The 22,721-nt window shown below is 39.4% G+C and overlaps 1 protein-coding gene across 1 annotated transcript in view; it reads left to right on the top strand.

Moving 5' to 3' along the window:
• Window positions 1-6,800: 6,800 nt before the first annotated feature.
• The window catches only part of LOC139446693 (hepatocyte growth factor receptor-like), a 38,499-nt gene continuing 22,578 nt past the window's right edge, over window positions 6,801-22,721 (top strand). The window contains exons 1-5 of the mRNA XM_071227966.1: window positions 6,801-8,134; window positions 14,278-14,457; window positions 17,887-18,015; window positions 21,917-22,039; window positions 22,440-22,564. Of these exons, the coding sequence (XP_071084067.1) occupies window positions 7,157-8,134; window positions 14,278-14,457; window positions 17,887-18,015; window positions 21,917-22,039; window positions 22,440-22,564 (1,535 nt within the window). The 5' untranslated portion in view covers window positions 6,801-7,156. The remainder of the gene's footprint in view (window positions 8,135-14,277; window positions 14,458-17,886; window positions 18,016-21,916; window positions 22,040-22,439; window positions 22,565-22,721) is intronic.

The raw sequence follows: 22,721 nt of genomic DNA, 5'->3' as shown, positions 1-22,721 counted from the left end.
AACTCTCAATATTTTGCATATACTATTTCTTGTGTTGTTGAAGGAGTGCATAGAGTGTCCTTTGTGTTGAGGCGATGGTGCAGCCGAATGGATAACGCGGTCGCTCGTCTTGCCCAAAAAATCGGGTTCGTCTCGTACATATGTGAACTCGGGTCCTCTGTGTGACGAACTAGCGATTATCGCTGTCGGCAACACACATCGTCTTTATAAGTATTGAGTCAAGCACAACGAGTTTGGTAATCTTTAATATACCGTAACATTGTTTACATACCTGTTCTCTCTAATGCAGTATTTAGGGTCTAGACGGATTGTTCTGGTCTACAGAGGTTATTTGTTTGAAAATATCAAATTATATCTCGTATTATCAAAGATAAGATGTTACGTTGATCGAATAATGTATGAGACGCTGTAACGTTATTGTCCCGACGGAATTATTGTTGAGACTATGGGTGACATCGGCACTTCTCTCGTCTCAAACTACGTATAAGGCGATATTATATAATTAAGGGTCATTATAACTTCAGCTTAACGAGGCTTAATTATCTGTTTTGGTTAAAATTATCTCCTTCGTAAGGGCAATAAATGGCTGAGCAGGTTTTCTGCAAATGACAATGCCTAAAAATTAGTGTTACTGTTATTTTGAAAATCATGAATTGTCGTATAAACAAGGAGGTGAGGTGAAATGTGGCTTAACGTCACGTCCAAGATTATTGCACTTATATAGCGACAGGCATGCACGTGTGTGTGTGGCTGCTTGTTATAGTCCGGACTGATGCCGATTTATAGTGCTAGCACACTGAGATCCAATGCCTCAGTTCAACATGAATATCCCACTCAGACACAGTATACTGACTCCGAGCCGACAAGTCCTTGTTTTAGCCCCTTAATGCCGAGAACCAGACATGGTAACAACAAGTGACATCTTTTAACGTCTTTTGGTATGACGCGGCCGGGGATCGAACCCCAGACCTTCCGCTCTCCGGGCGGACGCTCTACCACTAGACCACGGAGGCGGTCTATAAACATGGAAAGCAAGTGACACTGCTCGTGACATAAGTATTTCCGTCCGTGTCATGCATCAGCTGCAACTGATTATGTTCCTGTATTTGATTGCTGCACAGCTATCCCAGCATTTATGTGACTGGTCAGGGGCCCCACACCCACACCCTTCCTCCCCCAAATTGGGAGCAAGAAATCCGGGAAGCTAGAAGACCTACCTGGTCCAGGCTTTCCCTCGATACATATGGCATTTACAGTTTGTGTGAGTGTTGTTTAACGCCGCAATCAGCACTCTTCCAGCTACAAGTATATGACCGCGGTCTGTAAATAATCGAATCTGGACCAGAAAATCCAGTGATTGATATGAGCATCGATCCACGTAAATGGTATACGATGAACTGCATCAACCAAGTCATCAAACCTGACCACCCGATCCATTCGACGCCTCTTACGAAAAGCATATTCGTCTTTTAAGGCAAGCATGGGTTGCTGAAGACTTATTGTCTGCCCGGATCATCACGGTTCGGAATGTAGAGACGGACAAACTGTTTTAATACAGTATTAACATATAACAATTAAGGTGCAGGCCACTCCTCCCAGAGTTGTGAGAGACGACAATGCTAAGTACAACAATAACTAAGAACGATAACTACTACAGGATGAACTGTTATCAGTGTCATGACACGTGTAAGCTAAAAAGTTACGAAAAAGGTCTGTGGCATTATTCCGTTATAAAGTGAACTTTTTATGAGTTTGTCTGTGATAAAATATCTTTGTAGGTTTTGATAATGAGACAGAATTTATCCTCATCTGAAAGTGAGCATCACTCAGTTAAAGTTGGATCCGTACAGTGCTGTACAGTGCCTTTCATCTTCAGTATCTTTCTGTTTCCAATCTTAAGGAAACACCACATCTGATGAGAACCAGTGCTAAACTATAACACGTGACATTCTTGGCTTCGTAATGTTTACATGAGTAGTCAGTGGTAAAATTCCAATATCGACTCAGCTCGTGCAGTCCTTATCTAATTTGTCCATTCCGCTTTAACTTCCTATTATTCAGTGAGGAGTAGAATATGTCGCGTATTGTGACATGTGTTGGTATTTCAAGTGCGTTTGCCCGCGCTCGTTTGCAGGCGGTGGTAGCCTAGTGGTTAAAGCGTTCGCACGTCACGCAGAAGACCCGGGTTCGATTCCCGACATGGTATTAAGCCCATGTCTGGTGTCCCCACCCGGGATGTTGCTGGAATGTTTCTAAAAACGGCGTAAAACTATACACACCCACACTCACTATTGTTTGCACCTTTCTGTTTCAGTTGTTCTTCCTTAAATCATGGCTCCTTTCTCTTTGACCGGGCATTAATTGGCTAAATTGTCAGCCACGTGACAACGACGGAACTTCTTTTCCCCCTACCATACAACTTGGTGATAAAATAATTTCCACGAGAAACGTGTGTCGCTAGCAAAATTCGAACCCATGAATTACTCACGGAAGGCTGACGAATGTATACGTAGTCATAGACAACATCTGTTAATTTCAATGGATAACATTTTGCGCCTATCAACAAAACAAATGAGTTTCCCGAGTGTCATCATTGTATATAGTGTTTTATCATTCAAACTGGCTTCCACATGGGATATCGCTTGGGTGAGATCAAGCGATATCTACACTGTAGATATCGCTGCAATGAAATGGCATCCCAATGCTTTGCAGACCATGGTTTGGTTACCATGACGTCACAATTTAATGACATCACTCAGTGGCTCTGCTACTGAAGCTGTTAGCAGTCCATTTTACGACACTGCTTATTACTGTCTACAAACTGAAAAAGTTGGAAGAATGATGTTGGATGAAAAATATAATCTCACCCTCGTGTCTTTTGAAATTAAATATATCAACGCTCGTTGATAAAAGTGGATAAAATCCTCGGCAAGCCTCGGAGTGTTCCCACTTTTATCAACTCGTGTTGATATATTTGATATCAAAAGACACTCGGTGAGATTCTCTATGTCGATGTCTATACGTAATATTATGTGCACTATCCATGTACACTCATATTTCAAAAGGATCCGAATGACATTTTGACAATATTTTGTTGCAAAATTATGATGCAAATAACTTTCTATGTTACCAAACTTTTGAAAATACTGTATCTACAACATCCAACCACTGTGCCTTCGAAATCAGCACATCGTGCATATCCGCCAACAATGGCAGTGGAGGACTTTCAGTAACAAATGTTGTTGTTGTTTTTGCAAAGACATTGTATCTTTGTTTACAAGTACATGTATCAGCTGATTATTGTTTACAAAATACAACAATTTAGTGAAAAATACTTACATTTAGTATCAGGGTGTGAATGATAGTTATACATACTATTTCGAAAGCTTTGGTAAGTACAGATAACATACTATTTTGCTATGCATACTACTATAAATGTCGGTATGGCTTACATTCATTAAGGATCCATATCCATGCAGTAAATCCCATTGTAAACGTAAATACTAGTATCCTAATACTGATACACAAATTCATATTGTAAACTGTCATGACTAGGTTTGACAACATGCGGTGATATGGTATCTTCACGTGTTATAGTCAATGCACTGAAAGATTTAGTGGCGACACGAGCGTGCATGTTATGAGCGTGCCCCTGTAACATGTATCATTTAAAGCTACACTGTCCGAAGCGCTGCATGGTAAATTTGCTCACGTGAGGCACTTTCTTCATCAGCTGATTGACGTCAACAAATGCAACTTCAATCCTTATGTTGACAGATACATAAATCATAACAAAACAATCCATTAAACATCAAACTTTAATTATTGAAAGCGAACTATATCAACGCGGAGAGTCTTGACGTCGTGACGCCAACCGTCCCAAACATTCCATTTGGAGTGACATCTCTTGGTTTTACAAACGGCAGAAAATGGCGGCTACCGCAATGTCATTCGCCTGAAATACAAGTTGCACCCAGTAATGTTAGCGTTGGAATTGGAAAGAAATCCAAAATGGATACATATTAACGTTCTGTGAACTTGTGGTGTGTGTTTGAGTCATACTACGGCTGCTGATGACGTGGATACCGCTTGAGGCGGCGCGGTTGGATTTACTGAGGCACGATAGTGTGGAGCTCGGTGATTTCTTTTGGTAAGTCGAGCATTCTCTGTTATAGCTTCGAATGGACGCTTCATTTCGGTGATCCGACATACACATGATCTGCCTGTCTTCAAAGCCTGCATCATGTCGCTCTCAGTTTTCCCTAATTATTTGTAATGTTATATTTAGACATTGATGATTTCCTCTAAAGTAGTTCTGTATGTCTCCGCGCGATTGACATACTGACGTTCATCGGGAAATGAACGACAGTCAGTTTGGTAGTGTTCACCTTGGCGAGGTCACCCGCTACTGTCAATATAGGGATGTATAATGGCTACTAATCATATAGTGTGAGATTATCCATTTTAATATCCGGTGATATCAGTGATATATAACTACAAAGTTCAAGGTATGCTGATAAGATCTACATCAAAATGGTTTGAGCATTGTGAGAAACCAACCAAATATATTTTGAAAATGGAATCTAGAAACTACTTAAATAAATCTTTTAAAGAGTTAGAAAAACACGACGGCACAATTATTAAAAAAGGGAAGAAATGGTCCTTGAGACCAAATCCTTTTATGAAAAACTATATCCAGCCCATGAGGTAGCACCTGTTGATTTGTCTGAATATTTTAAGGATACCAAGGTTACCAAGGTAACCGAATACGAATTATCTAGATTAGAAGGAGAACTAACCATGACTGAACCAATACAAGCGCTTAAAAGCAGGAAAATGAGAAAAGTCCAGGACTGTACCTTTTTATACTTGGTGTGGAAATCTTAGGAATCATGACTCCGAATAACAAAAAGATAAAGGGAATTAATTTAGGAAATATTAAGAATATGCTATCCTAATTTACTGACGATACTACTCTTACTTTAGATAGTTCTGAATAAGTCAGTCTTAAATACAGTCCAGTTGTTTGCACGTTTCTCGGGTTGAAAGGTTAATGTAGACAAAACAAAACTCATTTGGATGGGTTCTAAAAAGAGAACAAGGTACAAATTATGTAAGGAATGGAATTTTGATTGGTCTCAATCAGAGTTTATGCTTTTGGGAATAAAGTTAAACATTGATCAAGAACAAATGGTAGAAAAATATTACAATGAGAAATTCCCGCAAATTGAAAAAAGCATGAATATTTGGAGAGCTAGAAGTTTTACTCATTATGGAAGAAATATTGTTTTGAAATCACTCCTCCTTCCGAAACTGAATCACTTACTTTCGTCCCTTCCACACACCCCTGCATCTCAAATAGATGCATTTCAAAAACAATGTTTCAGTTTCATATGGAAGGGCAAACCCGATAAAATAAAACGCGAAGTTACCTTATTGAATCCTGAACGTTGTGGATTTAAAGTTCCTAATATCAAAGACATAATAATCTCAAAAGTTGCGATGGATACATAGAGTAAAACATGGTCAACCAAAGTGGTAGTTGTTTTGCTCTAAAACAGAGTGGCCAATTCGAAGCAATAATAGCTTGCGAATAGTTCCCACGTTAATGTACCTATGATTCCATTATTAACAAATATATTCTGGGTCAGACTTTATTTTGAAAAATAAAACTCAATACTTAACAGAATCAGAACAACAGGCTCAGTGTTAACGAAACAATCATGACATAAGAATTGACAAGAGACCAATTATGTATATCAGCTGGTGTGATAAAGGTGTTATTGTTGTTAACGATCTTACGCACCAGGAAGGTAGATTCTTGACTAGGAAGAATTCGTCACAAAATATTCTTTAGCAACATATTTCTTAACTTACGAAGGTGTTAAAATAGCCCTAAAGAAATCAATTAAAGATGATAAATTGTCCTTGCAATCCTACATATCTTGTCAATCTTAGACACATTAACAATATCTTGGACGCAAATATTTGTACAATCACCTTCTCAATTCCAAATTTGTAAAATTACCCCGCTATACTAAATGGTAACGAATACCTGGTTGTCACTATGCTGAAAGTGATTTGAAAAGATTTCTTTTCCTTCTGGTCCCATCTTCCTGTTTAAAGAAAGTAATTTAATGAATTAGGAGATAAACACGCTGTGTTTTCAATGTAGAGCTAGGTTACCTGTAGATTTAACCCCGCTAAATTGAATTTGGAACCGAACGCGCAGACCAGTATATCCAGTGATTGATATCATCAGCATCGATCAACGCAATTGGGATACGATGACATGCCTTTCCTACTCCGGATCGTCATGGGTCCATTTTCTAACTGACATGTTGGTGTTTTACATTTCAAGTCGTCAATATCGTGTCTTCAAAACTGATTCAAATAAAATGTGTGGAACACTGCTAACGACGAGGCATGTTAGATTAAGTGTAAACTAAGAATAGCTCGATCTCGGATGCACACAGGGAAACAGAAAGATGCAGAGATTAGGTCAAGAGTGCACTCGTCGCACTCGTCAATATTCCAGCATAACGATATGTTTTAAACATCGTCCCATGCCGATAATGACACGCAATCAACTCCCCCTCCCTCACTCACTCACCCACTCACTCACTACTCATGCCCTTTCTCCACACTACATGTTATGTCAAAATTTAAAGCAACTAACTCACTATGTGTACATTCAAATCTGACCTTTAGAATCAGCCCACGTGGTGTTTGTGACGAGTGTCCCAGGAAGTGATATGTATCTTAGTCTGTAATGTAATTGAGTCACAATCCAACCACACAGTCGCAAGGGAATACAGTCTGACGGAAGGACATGCATGTCTTCGCCATGAATTTGTCATGTACGTAGTAGTGTGTGGTCTGTACGCACGAGACTGGTGGATCTGTAAAACATTTAACGAAGTCAATTATTTGATTGTTATGGTTCAAGAGATAAGGCAATATCAGATTCTTTAAATTGCGTCTTTGTGATGTTGTGTGCTGAACTTGACGGTACATACAGGTGTACAAGTAGTACTTTTCCATTTTTTGACCATCTTCGGATTTACATTGTCTGGTACATGCATACATTGCTTCTCTGAATTGTGTAAACCTGAACATGAGTGTGGGTTTTGGCATGCCTGCTATCTCTTAAGACATGGTGCACTGCAGAGGGGGAGGTTTCAGTCTACTCGTGTGTGTGTTTTTCCTATCGGTGGCAGCAGGCGTATATGCCATCTGGGAGGACACTGGACGTGTAGATGAGGTGATCACAGACACCAACACAGGGCACGTGTACACGGCGGGGGAGAAGGGGATCCGTCATTGGTCTGAAAATCTCACTTTCATCGCCGGTGTTGGTTGGGGCGATGCTGAAGTTGGTTGGGACGACTGCGTTGGTGACGCTGAAGGTAATGTGACAGCGATGGCGTTACAGCCAGGCTCCCCTCGACTTCTGGCCTGCTCCACAGCCTGTAGGGGTCTCTGTGCTGTGTACAATACGTCTAATATCACCCAGAGGTTGTGGATGAACAAAGGAACTAACTACAGTTACATCAACACCCGTTCTGTTCTGGTGGTCCTTGGCAATGGAACGTTGCTAGTAGCGTCATCAACCTCGGACCAGCCGACGCCCGTCGTCCCCGTGTTGTCGTACCGACATTTGTCTCTCCCAGACCAAGGCCAACCTAGTATGAGCAAAAGTGACCACACCGAGTCTGTCATGTTAAGAGAACCAGAAAGCAACTACGCCATACATTTTATATCGGGCTTCACCAAGAACAATTTCACATATTTCCTTACAACCCAGAGAGAAACGTCAACCATGAACGTCACAACCCGACTCATTAGGTTTTGCACAAGTTATGAGTCTTTGTTCCCCCTCATGGACTTTCCCCTGGATTGTCGGACCAAGAACCTGACCTTATACAACATCGGACTAGACATGGCGGATACCGGAAGCTCCATCACTGTTAGTTTTGGAAGAAATACAAACCAATCCGACTTTCAGCAAGATCCCTCTCTTGGATCAGCGTTGTGCCAGTACACATTTGAGGATATCAGAAACGACAGCAGTAAATATCTTTCTCTTTTAGCAACGCCAAGCGAACCATGGCAAGTTGGAAAGTTCGAAAACGTAAGTGTATACCTTTGTCATCTTTTCATCGGAGCTTGATAATTAAGAATTGACCTTCTCTTTGTGTGAGTTCATTGGAGTATGAACCTTCATAGAGTGAGGGCCAAACTGTATGAACGTCGGAGTTTGCGACGACGTTCATACAATGTTTGGCCCTCACTCTATGAAGGTTCATACTCCTATGAACTCACACAAAGTGAAAGTCAATTCTTATAATTTTTTATTACAATTTCTTACCTCAAAGGATGTAGGCCAAGATCTAAACACAATGTCATTTAGTAATGTGACTTTATGTTTACACTGACAGCCATACAACAACCAGCTATATCGCGGTGTAAAATAGTTCCTCAAAAAGTTAGGTGACATTTGCGTATGGATGCACAACTTGCTCTTCAGAAACATTTTACGCAGCACATGTGTTCAATTCATATCCTCATTAGATGAGAAAGGTCTGTAAAGAACTACCTCTGTAAGTCAGTCACAATGACAGCGCGTCGTAATACATTTACAACAAGTACAAGACGTCAAAATAGCCGACACGATAAACGTGACGGGAGAGATTTCCGAAGTTGTTAATGAACCTCTGGCGGTTACATGTCTTATTCATCATTGATCAACTGGCCGATCATTGAAAGGGGAATAAAGAAGTGTCAAACAGACACTAAGATAAATTCATAGATTGCTGAAGACGGTCAATGTCAGCCTAGACACGGATGGAGTCGATACTACGATAGTTTAGCTGTGCATTTCTTTGTTTGGCTAGGATCGGCCGCAGCGAGGATATTCGTGAATAATCATGCAGTCACGCTCTCTGACATTTCTCAATGTATACCGAAACGCTGAGACCAAGAATAAAGGTTCTAAATGATCAGAAAGGACGCTTATATATGTTTTCTTGCTAGGGAATTCACAGGGGTTTCCCCAGGAATTTGGAAGTCGTCCTTCAGTGTTAACGTCATTTCAAGAACACGATCTCGTGAAAACGTATGAACGTCAAATTGTGTCATTCATACACTTATGAACGTCAATTTCAAATTAAAAAAATTATTTACAATTACACACCAACGCAGGCATAGAACGTGTCTTGCTTGCCTTGGCTGATGCCAAACGTGAACTGTCCAAGCTGTAACAAGAAGTACATATCTTCAAGCTAACGGTAATCTATTGAGTCAACCTCAATGAAAGGCAGGGGCATATACCCGCGAGTGGACCGTTCTACTCCACTCCACTGTCATTGTCATCCAAGCTACATGCTCATTGTTGTTGTAGTGCTCTAGTGAAGTGTGAATAATTATAAGTATTATATGTAAAGAGCCAACAGACAGTATTTAACGCGCATACACCGCACAGAATGGTACAGAAACAGTGCACAGCTGCCAATCAATCCGGTTGTTCCGCAATCTTTAAACAGTCACTGTTCATATTTTAATCCTTTCAATAATTAGGAGATAAACATACTGTGTTTTCAATGTAGAGCTAGGTTACCTGTAGATTTAACCCCGCTAAATTGAATTTGGAACAGAACGCGCAGCGTGAGGTTTCAAATGTTAAATTTTAGAAAAGCGCCAAAATTCCAAGCTCTATGTTGTCTCCAAAACGTAAATACATTCCCTTTGCTGATTTCTGTCGTGTTTTTCTGCACGTAATGTATTGCCATACATCCTTTGAATATTGTAGTAACCGCATCTGTGCATTTCGTAACCTGTAATTGTAGATATAATTATTTAAATATGCCTAGCGAAAATGACTGAAAATAGTACTATTCTGTGAATATTAGCTTCCGCGGTGATGCGGCCGTCAAACCAGCTGTTTCAATCAGAGGGGTAGAATAAATATTGTTTGCCTCGGAAACAATTTGAAAATTAGTTACACACATGTGAGCGAACATCTCTACTCTGCATTAAACATATTTTAACAGTCAAGACTCATGTTTATGCGCATATATGGCTTGGGGGCTTTGGTGTACACAGATTTCAGAAAGATAAAAAATGCATGTGATGGCAGATAATATATTTCTCCGAGTAGGTCTCCAAACACCTAAAGGTATAGTCAAAATCAAGTGTGGAAAGATATGCTCTTAATATAAACGTTGTATGTCGAACTCTAAAAAAATTGGTTTAAACACGATTTGCACGAAGGCCGTATTCCCAGAAAAGTATACCATATGATTATGTACCATAACAATCTTGGCAATAACACATACGTTATCTCTTATGCGTCACACATTTTTGACGTTTCGGTGTAGATCCTAACATGATCACTTGCTTGATAAAGGTGTTAGGATCTACACCGAAACGTCGCACTAATTGCCATTAAGAAGTTGTTCATCCTAAGGACGCGACTTACTTCATCACACCAACTTCTAAATGCAACTGAAAGAAGTTATACGATTAGAAATGGTCTACATGCGGCTTATCTCAATGCCCGACGGCCACATGTTGTTCCTTCGCTTACAAATGGTCATATTGCCAACAAACGTCAATGGTTTACACGACGTCCAAACTGGGGTAATCGTCGCTGGTCATGTGTCATGGTTTGCAATGAGTCCTGATTCACCTTGCACTTCTTTGACAGGCATGGTCGTGTCTGGCCACTTCGAAATGAACGTCGAGCAATTGTAAACCTCAGACCTCATGACAGATTTGGCGGTGGATCGGTTATGGTGTGGGGCATTACTATGCATATTGTGCAAAGAAGGGTCTCAGTAGTATCGGGAAAACATACTGACACACTTTGTTGTTCCTTTCGCAAGTCGTTTTGTTTCTCAGGACGACAACGCCCGTGCTCATCGTGCACGAATCATCGATGCTAACCTCCTGGAACGCAACATTCATAGAATAACATGGCCACCAATAAGCCCAGACCTTCTCCCATTGAAAAAAACTGTCTTGGACATGAAAGGGAGACGTGTGCGTCAACGTCAGAGGCCGCCGGCTACTTTGGGACAGACTCCCTCTAATCGGCATTGGGGGACTCATACGACGTATGCCTCGTCGAGTGAATGAATATTTAACACATCGTGGCGGTATTACGTACTACTGATCCAAACACGTCAACTCTGAAGGTTCCCATCTTTCCCCTATCGTCCTTAATGATCGTGGCGGTCATAACATCTACTGTCATACGTCACTACCGGTTGTAATGTGTTCCCAATTCGTTCATTATTATCATACAGCTATAAGTACAAACTAACATCTCTTACGATTTTGGAAATTTGGAGATCTCGACGACCAGGGAAAGCCGTTGATGTTGGCATTATGAAGGTAGTTTACCTTGACACGAGCTGTGTGCGGTGGAGCGTTGTACTGTTGAAACAGCTCCCTCTGGCGGTCAATGATTAGAAGAAGGTGAGGTTGAAGAACTTGATTCATGTAGCGATTTGCTGTCAAATTGCGATGACGAAGGTGGAACAGTCGAATGTAGCGATCCTGTGCAGTGGTCGTAACTCGTGGTCGGCCGGTTCTTGGACGGTCTGCAGTGGAATTGACCTGTGTGTATCGGTCCCAAAGGGGGCAAATGGTGCTGTGTTGGACGTTGAAGTTGCGTGCAAGAGAAGACTGCGATTCCCATCTATGGATATGCCCTATGGCGATGTTCCGACCGGCAGCGCTGAGTCTCGGCATTTTCGAACTTGAAAAATACTGACAATTGAATGACAATTCTGTTTGCCTTTTAATAGCCACTACCACGAGTTGCGAATGCCATAACTTGCACGTGCACTTTGCTTTACTGTTTTCCTCCCTGACATATTTGAAAAAGTGTGAAAAGAATGCCGTTTAAGACATTGCAAATCGACAATTGCTGCGTTTTGACGCACCCTTTGTCAAATATCAAGCCACCAACATTTTCCAATAACATATATCAAATTTATATATCGGATTTTTTGTGTAGTCAGGTTCAATGAACTACATCCTACTTGTGCGTTTCTTTTTTTAAAGCGTGTATTTCTAAGTTCCAAAATGTATAAATGTTTATATTGTTTCTAGAATTGTACATTGGCCTGTGCCACGAAATACAAAAACTAAATATATTTCAAATATCTGAAAAATAGATGTTCCAAGGCTGTTTCATAGCCCATATGTAGATTTCACTGTGTTGAATAAACGTTTGTTTTCCGTTAAACGCCGAATTCAGCATTATTTCAGCTATATGATGACGGTCTGTAAATAATCGAATCTGGACCAGACAATCAAGTGATCGATAATATGGGCAACGATCAATCTCTTCCAAATAGGTTGTCACGCAATCAACCAAGTCACCGAGCCGGACCAGCGGTTCCATTAAGTCGCTTCTTACGATCAGTTTTTATAGTTTTTGGTGAACTAATTCTGAAGAATATCACTTAAATGGATAATACCAAACCGCGGATCCAAAAATATAAATCTTATGACTCAAAACGGTCCATGGCACATTATAGGGTTTGGGCCTGTCATGCACAAATCGCTATTTAGCTTTATAATGGGTTGTCTCATGTTTCGGTCGCTGCGATAAATTTCCCATGATGGGATTTGAACCACGGACCCTTTGATCCTTGGTGGAACGCCTTGTCCACATGATCAAAAAGGTTAACCCCATCAGCAAGCTTACAACGTAGGGATATTATCTGTGTGATATATTTTGGTCTGTCTTGTATGTAATCATCGAGCTTACAAAAACAAGCAAAAAGCCACAACGCGACAATGTAACAAATGGCCAAAATGTGGCGTTGTCGCGTTGTCGTATTGTCGCATTGTCGCGCTTTGGTAAATTTTGACACTTTTTGCTTGTTTTTGTAAGGTTGACAATTAACAATGCCACAACGTCCCTTCTGGAATTCAATAGTCTTTAAGTACATTCATATGCCTCAAAGTGGCGACTAACGTATAACCCTTCAAAAAGTAATGTTGTTGTCTTCTCTGACAAAACAAAAGGGGTTAGATATTAATTGCAAACTTGGTGATATAAAAATAACAACATCTGACTCTGTCATGTATGGTGGCATACTACTAACGCATAACCTGTCATGTAAATCAAGTATTGAAAAATGTTGCCAAAAAGCAAGACAAAGTATTAATTCGTTAAAATCTGTGGGACTACCAGTGTAAAAATCTGGTTAAGAATGATATTAAAAACAAGTTTTTACGGCTGCGAACTGCTCTTTGATATTAAGGGTCAAAACATTAATGTCATTGAAAATACTCAACGCCATTTCGCGCGAACTATACAAGGACTTGATAAAAGATCTCCATCAGAATCCACTATTGCTAATCTTGGGCTGTGGACAATGATCGGCTATATCGATAACTGTAAACTTCAGCTGCTTGGCCGCTTATGTAACTTAACCTGTAACAGTCTTGTTAAACATCTTTTTTGCGCATACATTGCAAATCCAACTAATCCTAAATCTATATGTGGAGATTTATTATCAGTTCTTAAAAAGTATAACCTACGAAACAACCTTTGTACATATATAAGCTGTGGTGTATTTCCTACAAAGAGAAACTGGAAGCAACTGGTTAATAAAACCATTCATGAATATGAAGAAAATATGTGGCGCAGAAAAGTTTCTGTCAATACAGGTCTTTCACGCTTCATGCTAATACACACAAAGCTTACTCACCATATATTATGGCAACTAGCATATCTGTACCCAGAACAGAGGTCAAGTTTAACATTTTGTGTTAGAGTTTCATCACGTAACAAAACTTCCAGGGACTGTTTATTGTGTAACAAGCATGCCTTTGATTATGATAATCACATCATATTACATTGTGAAGCTCAACTGCAGGAAAGAAATGAACTGTTTTCAACCTTTATTGATCTGCTTGATGTTGAAACCTATGTCCAGTTGGAATTACAAGATGAAGAAGTTATGTTGTCATTTTTCTTTGGTGCTGATACTCACTTCTCACAATGTATTGATATAGTTACATGGGAATCTGTTATATTGATATTTTCTGCTTATGTACTTACACTAAAGCCTTACCTTGATTATGTCATCTGATCTAACCTTTTGTACTGTGTGAATGGCATGACACTGGTGCTACTGTCTTTTATTGTATATACGTACAGGTAATATGAGTTTGTGTGAATACGTTTGATTAATTATGTATAATCTTCGGATTAACTTCTGGAGGAAATAAAGAATCTCTCTATTTTTGCAGGAAAATTGTAGACCGTGTCAACAATTCGAGTGTCATCGAACGTTCAAGATAAAGGGAAATTCGAAACTCTTTAACGATTATGCTTACCGAAGCAACACGACTTTGATCACGACAGTGCTGCAAAGTAAAGACGACACCGTCAACGTTGGTACTTCCACTGGACAAGTATTACAATTTCATGTACGTGACTTCCTTGTTGATCTGTGTATAGTAGCATTGGTGTCTGAAGGACTACGTGACATCCTTGTTGATCTGTATGTACATGTAGTTGTATTGATGCCGGTGGGACTAAGTAAGTGACTTCCTTGTTGATCTGTATGTACATGTAGTTGTATTGATGTCGGTGGGACTAAGTAAGTGACTTCCTTGTTGATCTGTATGTAGTATTGATGTGTGTAGGACAAAGTAAGTGACTTCCTTGTTGATCTGTTTGTAGTAGTATTGATGTACATGTATGTAGGACAAAGTAAGTGACTTCCTTGTTGATCTGTATGTAGTAGTATTGATGTCTGTAGGACTAAGTAAGTGACTTCCTTGTTGATCAGTATGTAGTATGGATGTCTGTATGACAAAATAAGTGACTTCCTTGTTGTTCTGTATGTAGTAGTATTGATGTGTGTAGGACAAAGTAAGTGACTTCCTTGTTGATCTGTATGTAGTAGTATTGATGTCTGTAGGACTAAGTAAGTGACTTCCTTGTTGGTCAGTATGTAGTATGGATGTCTGTATGACAAAATAAGTGACTTCCTTGTTCATCTGTATGTAGTATTGATGTGTGTAGGACAAAGTAAGTGACTTCCTTGTTGATCTGTTTGTAGTATTGATGTCTGTAGGACAAAGTAAGTGACTTCCTTGTTGTTCTGTATGTAGTAGTATTGATGTGTGTAGGACAAAGTAAGTGACTTCCTTGTTGATCTGTATGTAGTAGTATTGATGTCCTTAGGACTAAGTAAGTGACTTCCTTGTTCATCTGTATGTAGTAGTATTGATGTCCTTAGGACTAAGTAAGTGACTTCCTTGTTGATCTGTATGTAGTAGCATTGGTGTCTGTAGGACTACGTGACATCCTTGTTGATCTGTATGTAGTTGTATTGATGTCGGTGGGACTAAGTAAGTGACTTCCTTGTTGATCTGTATGTAGTATTGATGTGTGTAGGACAAAGTAAGTGACTTCCTTGTTGATCTGTTTGTAGTAGTATTGATGTACATGTATGTAGGACAAAGTAAGTGACTTCCTTGTTGATATGTTTGTAGTAGTATTGATGTCTGTAGGACTAAGTAAGTGACTTCCTTGTTGATCAGTATGTAGTATGGATGTCTGTATGACAAAATAAGTGACTTCCTTGTTCATCTGTATGTAGTATTGATGTGTGTAGGACAAAGTAAGTGACTTCCTTGTTGATCTGTTTGTAGTATTGATGTCTGTAGGACAAAGTAAATGACTTCCTTGTTGATCTGTTTGTAGTAGTATTGATGTGTGTAAGTCCAAGAAAGTGACTTCCTTGTTCATCTGTATGTAGTATTGATGTCTGTAGGACAAAGTAAGTGACTTCCTTGTTCATCTGTTTGTAGTAGTATTGATGTATGTAAGTCCAAGAAAGTGACTTCCTTGTTCATCTGTATGTAGTATTGATGTCTGTAGGACAAAGTAAGTGACTTCCTTGTTGATCTGTATGTAGTAGTATTGATGTCTGTAGGACTAAGTAAGTGACTTCCTTGTTGATCAGTATGTAGTATGGATGTCTGTATGACAAAATAAGTGACTTCCTTGTTGATCTGTATGTAGCATTGATGTGTCTAGGACAAAGTAAGTGACTTCCTTGTTGATCTGTATGTAGTAGTATTGATGTCTGTAGGACTAAGTAAGTGACTTCCTTGTTGATCAGTATGTAGTATGGATGTCTGTATGACAAAATAAGTGACTTCCTTGTTGTTCTGTATGTAGTAGTATTGATGTGTGTAGGACAAAGTAAGTGACTTCCTTGTTGATCTGTATGTAGTAGTATTGATGTCCTTAGGACTAAGTAAGTGACTTCCTTGTTGATCTGTATGTAGTAGTATTGATGTCCTTAGGACTAAGTAAGTGACTTCCTTGTTGATCAGTATGTAGTAGTATTGATGTCCTTAGGACTAAGTAAGTGACTTCCTTGTTGATCTGTATGTAGTATTGATGTGTGTAGGACAAAGTAAGTGACTTCCTTGTTGATCTGTTTGTAGTAGTATTGATGTCCTTAGGACTAAGTAAGTGACTTCCTTGTTGATCTGTATGTAGTACTGATGTCTATAGGACTACGTACGTGACTTCCTTGTTGATCTGCATGTAGTATTGATGAATGTAGGACTAAGTAAGTGACTTCCTTGTTGACCTGCATGTAGTAGTATTGATGTATGTAGGACTAAGTAAGTGACTTCCTTGTTGATCTGTATGTAGTTGTATTGATGTGTGTAGGACTAAGTAAGTGACTTCCCTGTTGATCTGTTTGTAGTAGTATTGATGTGTGTAGGACTAAGTAAGTGACTTCCTTGTTGATCTGTATGTAGTAGTATTGATGTGTGTAGGACAAAGTAAGTGACTTCCTTGTTTATCTGTATGTAGTATTGATTTCTATAGGGCTAAGTAAGTGGCTTCCTGGTTTATCTGTATGTAGTTGTATTGATGTCTGTAGGTCCAAGTAAGTGACTTCCTTGTTGTTCTGTATGTAGTAGTATAGATGTCTGTAGGAGTAAGTAAGTGACTTCCTTGTTGATCTGTATGTAGTAGTATTGATGTTTGTAGGTCCAAGTAAGTGACTTCCTTGTTGATCTGTACCTAGTATAGATATGTGTAGGACTAAGTTAGTGACTTCCTTTTTTACCTGTATGTAGTATTGATATGTGTAGGACTAAGTGACTTCCTTGTTGATCTCAATGTCGTATTATGGATGTCTATAGGACTAAGTAAGTGACTTCCTTGTTGATCTGTATGTAGTATTAATGTGTGTATGACCAAGTAAGTGACTTCCCTATTGATCTCATTGTCGTGTTATTGATGTATGTAGGACCAAGTAAGTGACTTCCCTATTGATCTTAATGTCGTGTTATTGATGTATGTAGGACCAAGTAAGTGACTTCCCTATTGATCTCAATGTCGTGTTATTGATGCATGTGTGTAGGACCAAGTAAGTGACTTCTCATTTGATCTCAATGTCGTGTTATTGATGTGTGTAAGACCAAGTAAGTGACTTCCCTATTGATCTCAATGTCGTGTTATTGATGTGTGTAGGACCAAGTAAGTGACTGTGTGTGAAGTAGTATTGGTGACTGTAGTACTATGTTCGTGAGTTGTTTATCTCTTTTCAAGTAGTCGGAATATGTATTGGTCCTATCAGGTTTGAAGTCTTAACATTACAATGTATTACCTTGCGGACTGCGTGTTGAACTTAAAATGTTCATCACATTTGACATTGGTGAGGATTTCAACATCATCACTGAGAAGCAAACACAAGGTACTGTTAATCAAGTGATATGTTAGAAAATTCATAGAAATAACATTCATCTCTCATTACATTTTAGCCTTCTCACTATTACACTGTAGATAATTAACAATTCTTACTCAATTTGCTGTTACAGACCGGTGTTGATGGGAACCTTTGTCTGAGCAGCAACATCAGCGTCAGCAGTGACAGTTCCTCTACACGCCGTGTCGTCGTCCGAGACAGCAGCAACACCTTGCATCTCTTTACCATCGGCGGCAACACGGCGAGTGTTTTCTCATGATATCTTAACAATGTATGACCCTTTCCACACTCACAAACATAAGACGACATTAAACAGATATTTAACGATGTGACAGTGCGGCAATGATACACACATATAGTACGTCTACAACCATCATATTGTGAATCTGGCAATTCAGCATATATAACCAGATCTCACCAATGGGATGCTTATTAATTAACCATGTGACAGTGGCACTGCACAAAAGCTTGGCACTAACCAGCATCATGGCAGTGCGATATTGATGCATTGACCATGGCACTGCATTATTTATACGACATGGTATTATGTCAGTGAATCAAAAAAACAACGCAGATTTTAGAATTGTGTCGTAATTATGAATGTTTTATGTGTACTTTGTATGACCTAAGGTCTTGCAATAGCGGAAACGTTGACATATTTGATGCCAGATTACTCAGTACAGCCAAATCAAACGCACCACTTTACAGAGACATGGGCTGAAAAATAGTCATTAAACTTACTGGCATGACGGGGGCACGGGTGGCCCAGTTGTCTAAGGCGTCGCGATTCGCTGTGCAGAGTTGCGTCCCCTGGGCACGCCAGAAACCTATGATTGTGGGTTCGAATCCCGGTCCGCCCCGATTATGTTTCTAGGTTTGTCAGCACCATACCCGTGCTCGTGGGTTTCACCGAAGTGGTAAACGTCTGAGACCTGCACCACTTCGGGCTTTCCTCCCACATTAAGCTGACACGCCGCGATATAACTGGAATATTGTTAAAAGCGGCGTAAAACCAGACTCACTCTCGCATTCCACACCCCGTCTCCAAGCTTGTTGACATCTTCCATGTAAAGGCAGGACAATGGAGTAATCGTTCTTCCCGCTGGGTCTTTTCTCGTCCACAATGTGTCCTTCACCTATCGAAGAAGTCGATTGAATATAACTATTGTCTGAATGAATGTTCCCGAACACTTGCACATTTCGAACAAAATTCACATTCACCAGAAAATTATATAACATAAGAAAGATATTTTTTATTAGTGTGTGTCTTCGCACGATTTAAAATTCACTTGAAACATTGTGTTAAAATATATGCTCGTACAGAGATACCTTAATATCCTTTTTCCTGGAAGACGCATGGTTGTGTTGAGCTCCGCGGAAAGTAACACGATCATTCTCTGTTGATAATAGGGCCGGACGGTTCTTGATCAGGCTCTGCCAACTCTTTCCAGTTATGTTTGTTCTTGTTGCAACTGAACATGGAATCTTTGATGTGAAACACCCTGCCTCTACGGTGGGAATTTTGTTTGAGACGCCCCCTCATGTTATCAAAACTTACATAAGCCTCAAAGGATGCCGCAGGTCGCTTTGGTGAGACTTGTTGTGTTGTCTTAAAAGTCGAAAGGTCGTGAGACGCCACCGTTAATAACTATTTATGAACTGTCAACAACAAGTTCCAAGCATGCTAAAGTTACTAAAATATAATAAAAAAAAGAGACAGGTGTGTTCTTAGAAGTGGCTATATAGATAATAGTTACTCACCATGAAACTCAAGTGTCTGCATACTCACTATTCAAGCATGCATTTAAAGATTAAGTAAAGAGTGGCACATACTTCACCTCATGTGTCGATCGGTCCAGATCACTGTTGTACCTTTTACTATATAATGTCACAGGGCGGTCGGGTAGCCTAGTGGTTAAAGCGTTCGCTCGTCACGCCGAAGACCCGGGTTCGATTCCCGACACGGGCAAAATGTGTGAAGCCCATATCTGGTGTCCTCCGCCGTGATATTGCTGGAATATTGCTAAAAACGGCGTAAAACCATACTCACTAATGTCACGATACAACTTACATAATTATATTCAATGAATCTGGATCGGTCAATAGGCTTATGTCAATACCTCTCCAGTACAAGTTATATACATGAAGACATGAAACAAACTAATACATTATGATAAACTAAATACATTTACAAGAGCATGAGGTCATGGACAACAGTTTGGCGTAGTGAGTAGAAAAAATAATGTATAAGCGGGATCTATAGTCTCACGTTAGTTTAAACCTTTTGAAATGAAGTATGTATGAATGTACTGATTTTAAAATAACTGGATTAGTAGTTATTTGTAAATTCAGTATTACCATTCAATAAAGTGTTAAGATAAACTCCCTCAGAGTAGAAGAATGAATCTTGTCTTACATCATTTAAAAAGGGACAGGAAATGAAATAGTGTGATACATTTTCATACATGTATCCACAAAAATATGCTGTATTGTCAGAAACGTGTCTTCCATATCGATGGGAATTTAGATCACTACAATCAAGTCTAAGAGAGAAGGTACAATCTGACAAAATCTACTTCCCTGACCTTCAATGATTGTTGCGCCAGAGTTTATCACTTTTCTATATTTCTCATCACATTCGGTGATACATTGTACATCTGTGACGCTGGAGTTGATTTAAGTGCTCCGGCCAAGTCGGACGAACGCTTGTGAAAGGGACAGTGTTGAGTGTATAGGGGAAACAAGTCCTTCACACTAACCAATGTGCTTGCTTCAAATAGGACAAACTGTGAAACATAAAGTGGCATGTAAGTAGTTGTAATTGTGAGTTTTAGTTCTTTTAATCGCTCGGGACAAGTAGGACCGAACAAGGATCAAACACTTTTTAATGGGACCATGTTGAGAGTAGAGAGAATAATGGCTTCACTTTAAAGAACGAGTTCGTTTAACATACGGTGTACTGGGACATTATAACAAGTGCGTTCAGGTGGACATAATATTATTACATATATCTAAGATGCATTTGTGATGTTTTAGTTGTTTTTAATCGCCTAAGTCAAGATTTACCGAACACTTACCACACGCTTTTGATAGCGACCCTTTTAAGATTGAAGAGGAAAATTTACTTCACTTTTACGAACGAGTTCGTTATAAATACGAATTGCTATTCTGAAATAATAATTGGGTAAGTTAAATAATGTCCTACAGGTCTTTTAACGTTTCATGATACTTCACTTTTACGAACGAGTTCGTTATAAATACGATTTGCTTTTATAAAATAATAATTGGGTAAGTTAAATAATGTCCTACAGGTCTTTTAACGTTTCATGATACTTCACTTTTACGAACGAGTTCGTTATAAATACGAATTGCTATTCTAAAATAATAATTGGGTAAGTTAAATAATGTCCTACAGGTCTTTTAACGTTTCGTGATACTTCACTTTTGTTTTCACTGATTTTGACCGCCCGGTTCAAGGCTGCAGGAACACTTGAAATACATCATATTGTGGTGAGATGAGAGACATTACTTCCTTTAACTAGATTCTAATGACTACGCAGCTGGATATATCATAGGGGAAATGTGTTTGAAGCAAACATCTGTAATACTATGCCTGCGTTTCAACCTACATGTACTTCATTACAGGATCTAATAGGTCAAATACATAAGCATATGAAATCCTGATTACGTCGATGACAAAAGGAATAGATGTATACTGAAAAATGCGTTTCGCAAGTCGCTAAACACTTCATTACAGGATCTAATAGGTCAAATACATAAGCATATGAAATCCTGATTACGTCGATGACAAAAGGATTAGATGCATACTGAAAAATGCGTTTCGCAAGTCGCTAAACACATTCTCCTTTGAATAGGAACCTTGAACCCGGAAGAGATTTGTAAATTCTAGCTTCTCTGTAACACTATCCCTCTACGTGTGCCGTATTTCATGACAGGATCTAAATTGGCAAATACATGAAGCTGATGGAATCTTAGGCATTAAATCCCTGACAATAGAAATGGATTCATTCGTAGAGAGAAATGCGTTTCACAATTCTCAAAACATAATGTCCTTTGAAATGGAACCTTGAACTGTTCGACTCGGAAGGAATTTGTAAATAATTGTGTCCCTATATTTCCAGGTGAAGGAGGTTGACATCTGTGAAGGCAGACGCTGCCAGGAATGTAGACGTATCAGTCGTTGTAGTTGGTGCGAGAAGTGTGTGTTCAGTGAGGCATGCGGAGGAAGCACGTGTAAAGTCCAGGTACTCAGATCGAGTTGAGTACGACCTGCATGTATTAACATCGAACACATATTAATCCGCTTACAAATAACTACACAATAAGTGTTACAATTCCCTAATGATAATGTACACCCCAGTCCGACTTCAGATATACACATTGTTATTAACATCGTGGACATATAAAACCGTATATAAATAAAGACACACTACGTACAATCCCTTATTAAATGTCTACATTCCAGTCCGACTTCAGATATACCCATTGTTTTATCAGAGCCGGAGATTAATTAGAACTCAGGCGTCGTAATTCACTGCACAAAGTGAATACATTAAATTATGAATGGGTGACAACCCAGACAAATATAAGGGAACACCACTTGAACAACGCCAGCTAGTGCCACACATATTTGTTTTGCTACAGAACTGGTATCCAAAGAAAGGTCCGGAGTCTGGGGGAACAGTCATCACGTTTGAGGGATGTGGACTCAATGAGACAGACATTACAGTGGCAGTAGCTGGGAGAGGATGTGAACTGAAGGACACAAGGTAAATCAGCTTCTGTGGACTACATTATTACTCAGATGGAGATGCTGTGCAAGATCAGTAACGATTAATTATCACAATAGACAGTCTCATCTGGCACAGTTTGCATGATTCTGTGTCTGAAAGCCAGCCTCAGTAACAATCAATTATATGGACCAAA

The sequence above is a fragment of the Haliotis cracherodii genome, unplaced genomic scaffold (genome assembly GCF_022045235.1).
Source record: "Haliotis cracherodii isolate W230 unplaced genomic scaffold, xgHalCrac1.p SCAF_6, whole genome shotgun sequence".
Classification (NCBI taxonomy): domain Eukaryota; kingdom Metazoa; phylum Mollusca; class Gastropoda; order Lepetellida; family Haliotidae; genus Haliotis; species Haliotis cracherodii.
The sequence above is the reverse complement of the archived record's forward strand: the minus strand, read 5'-3'. Positions and strand labels throughout refer to the sequence as shown.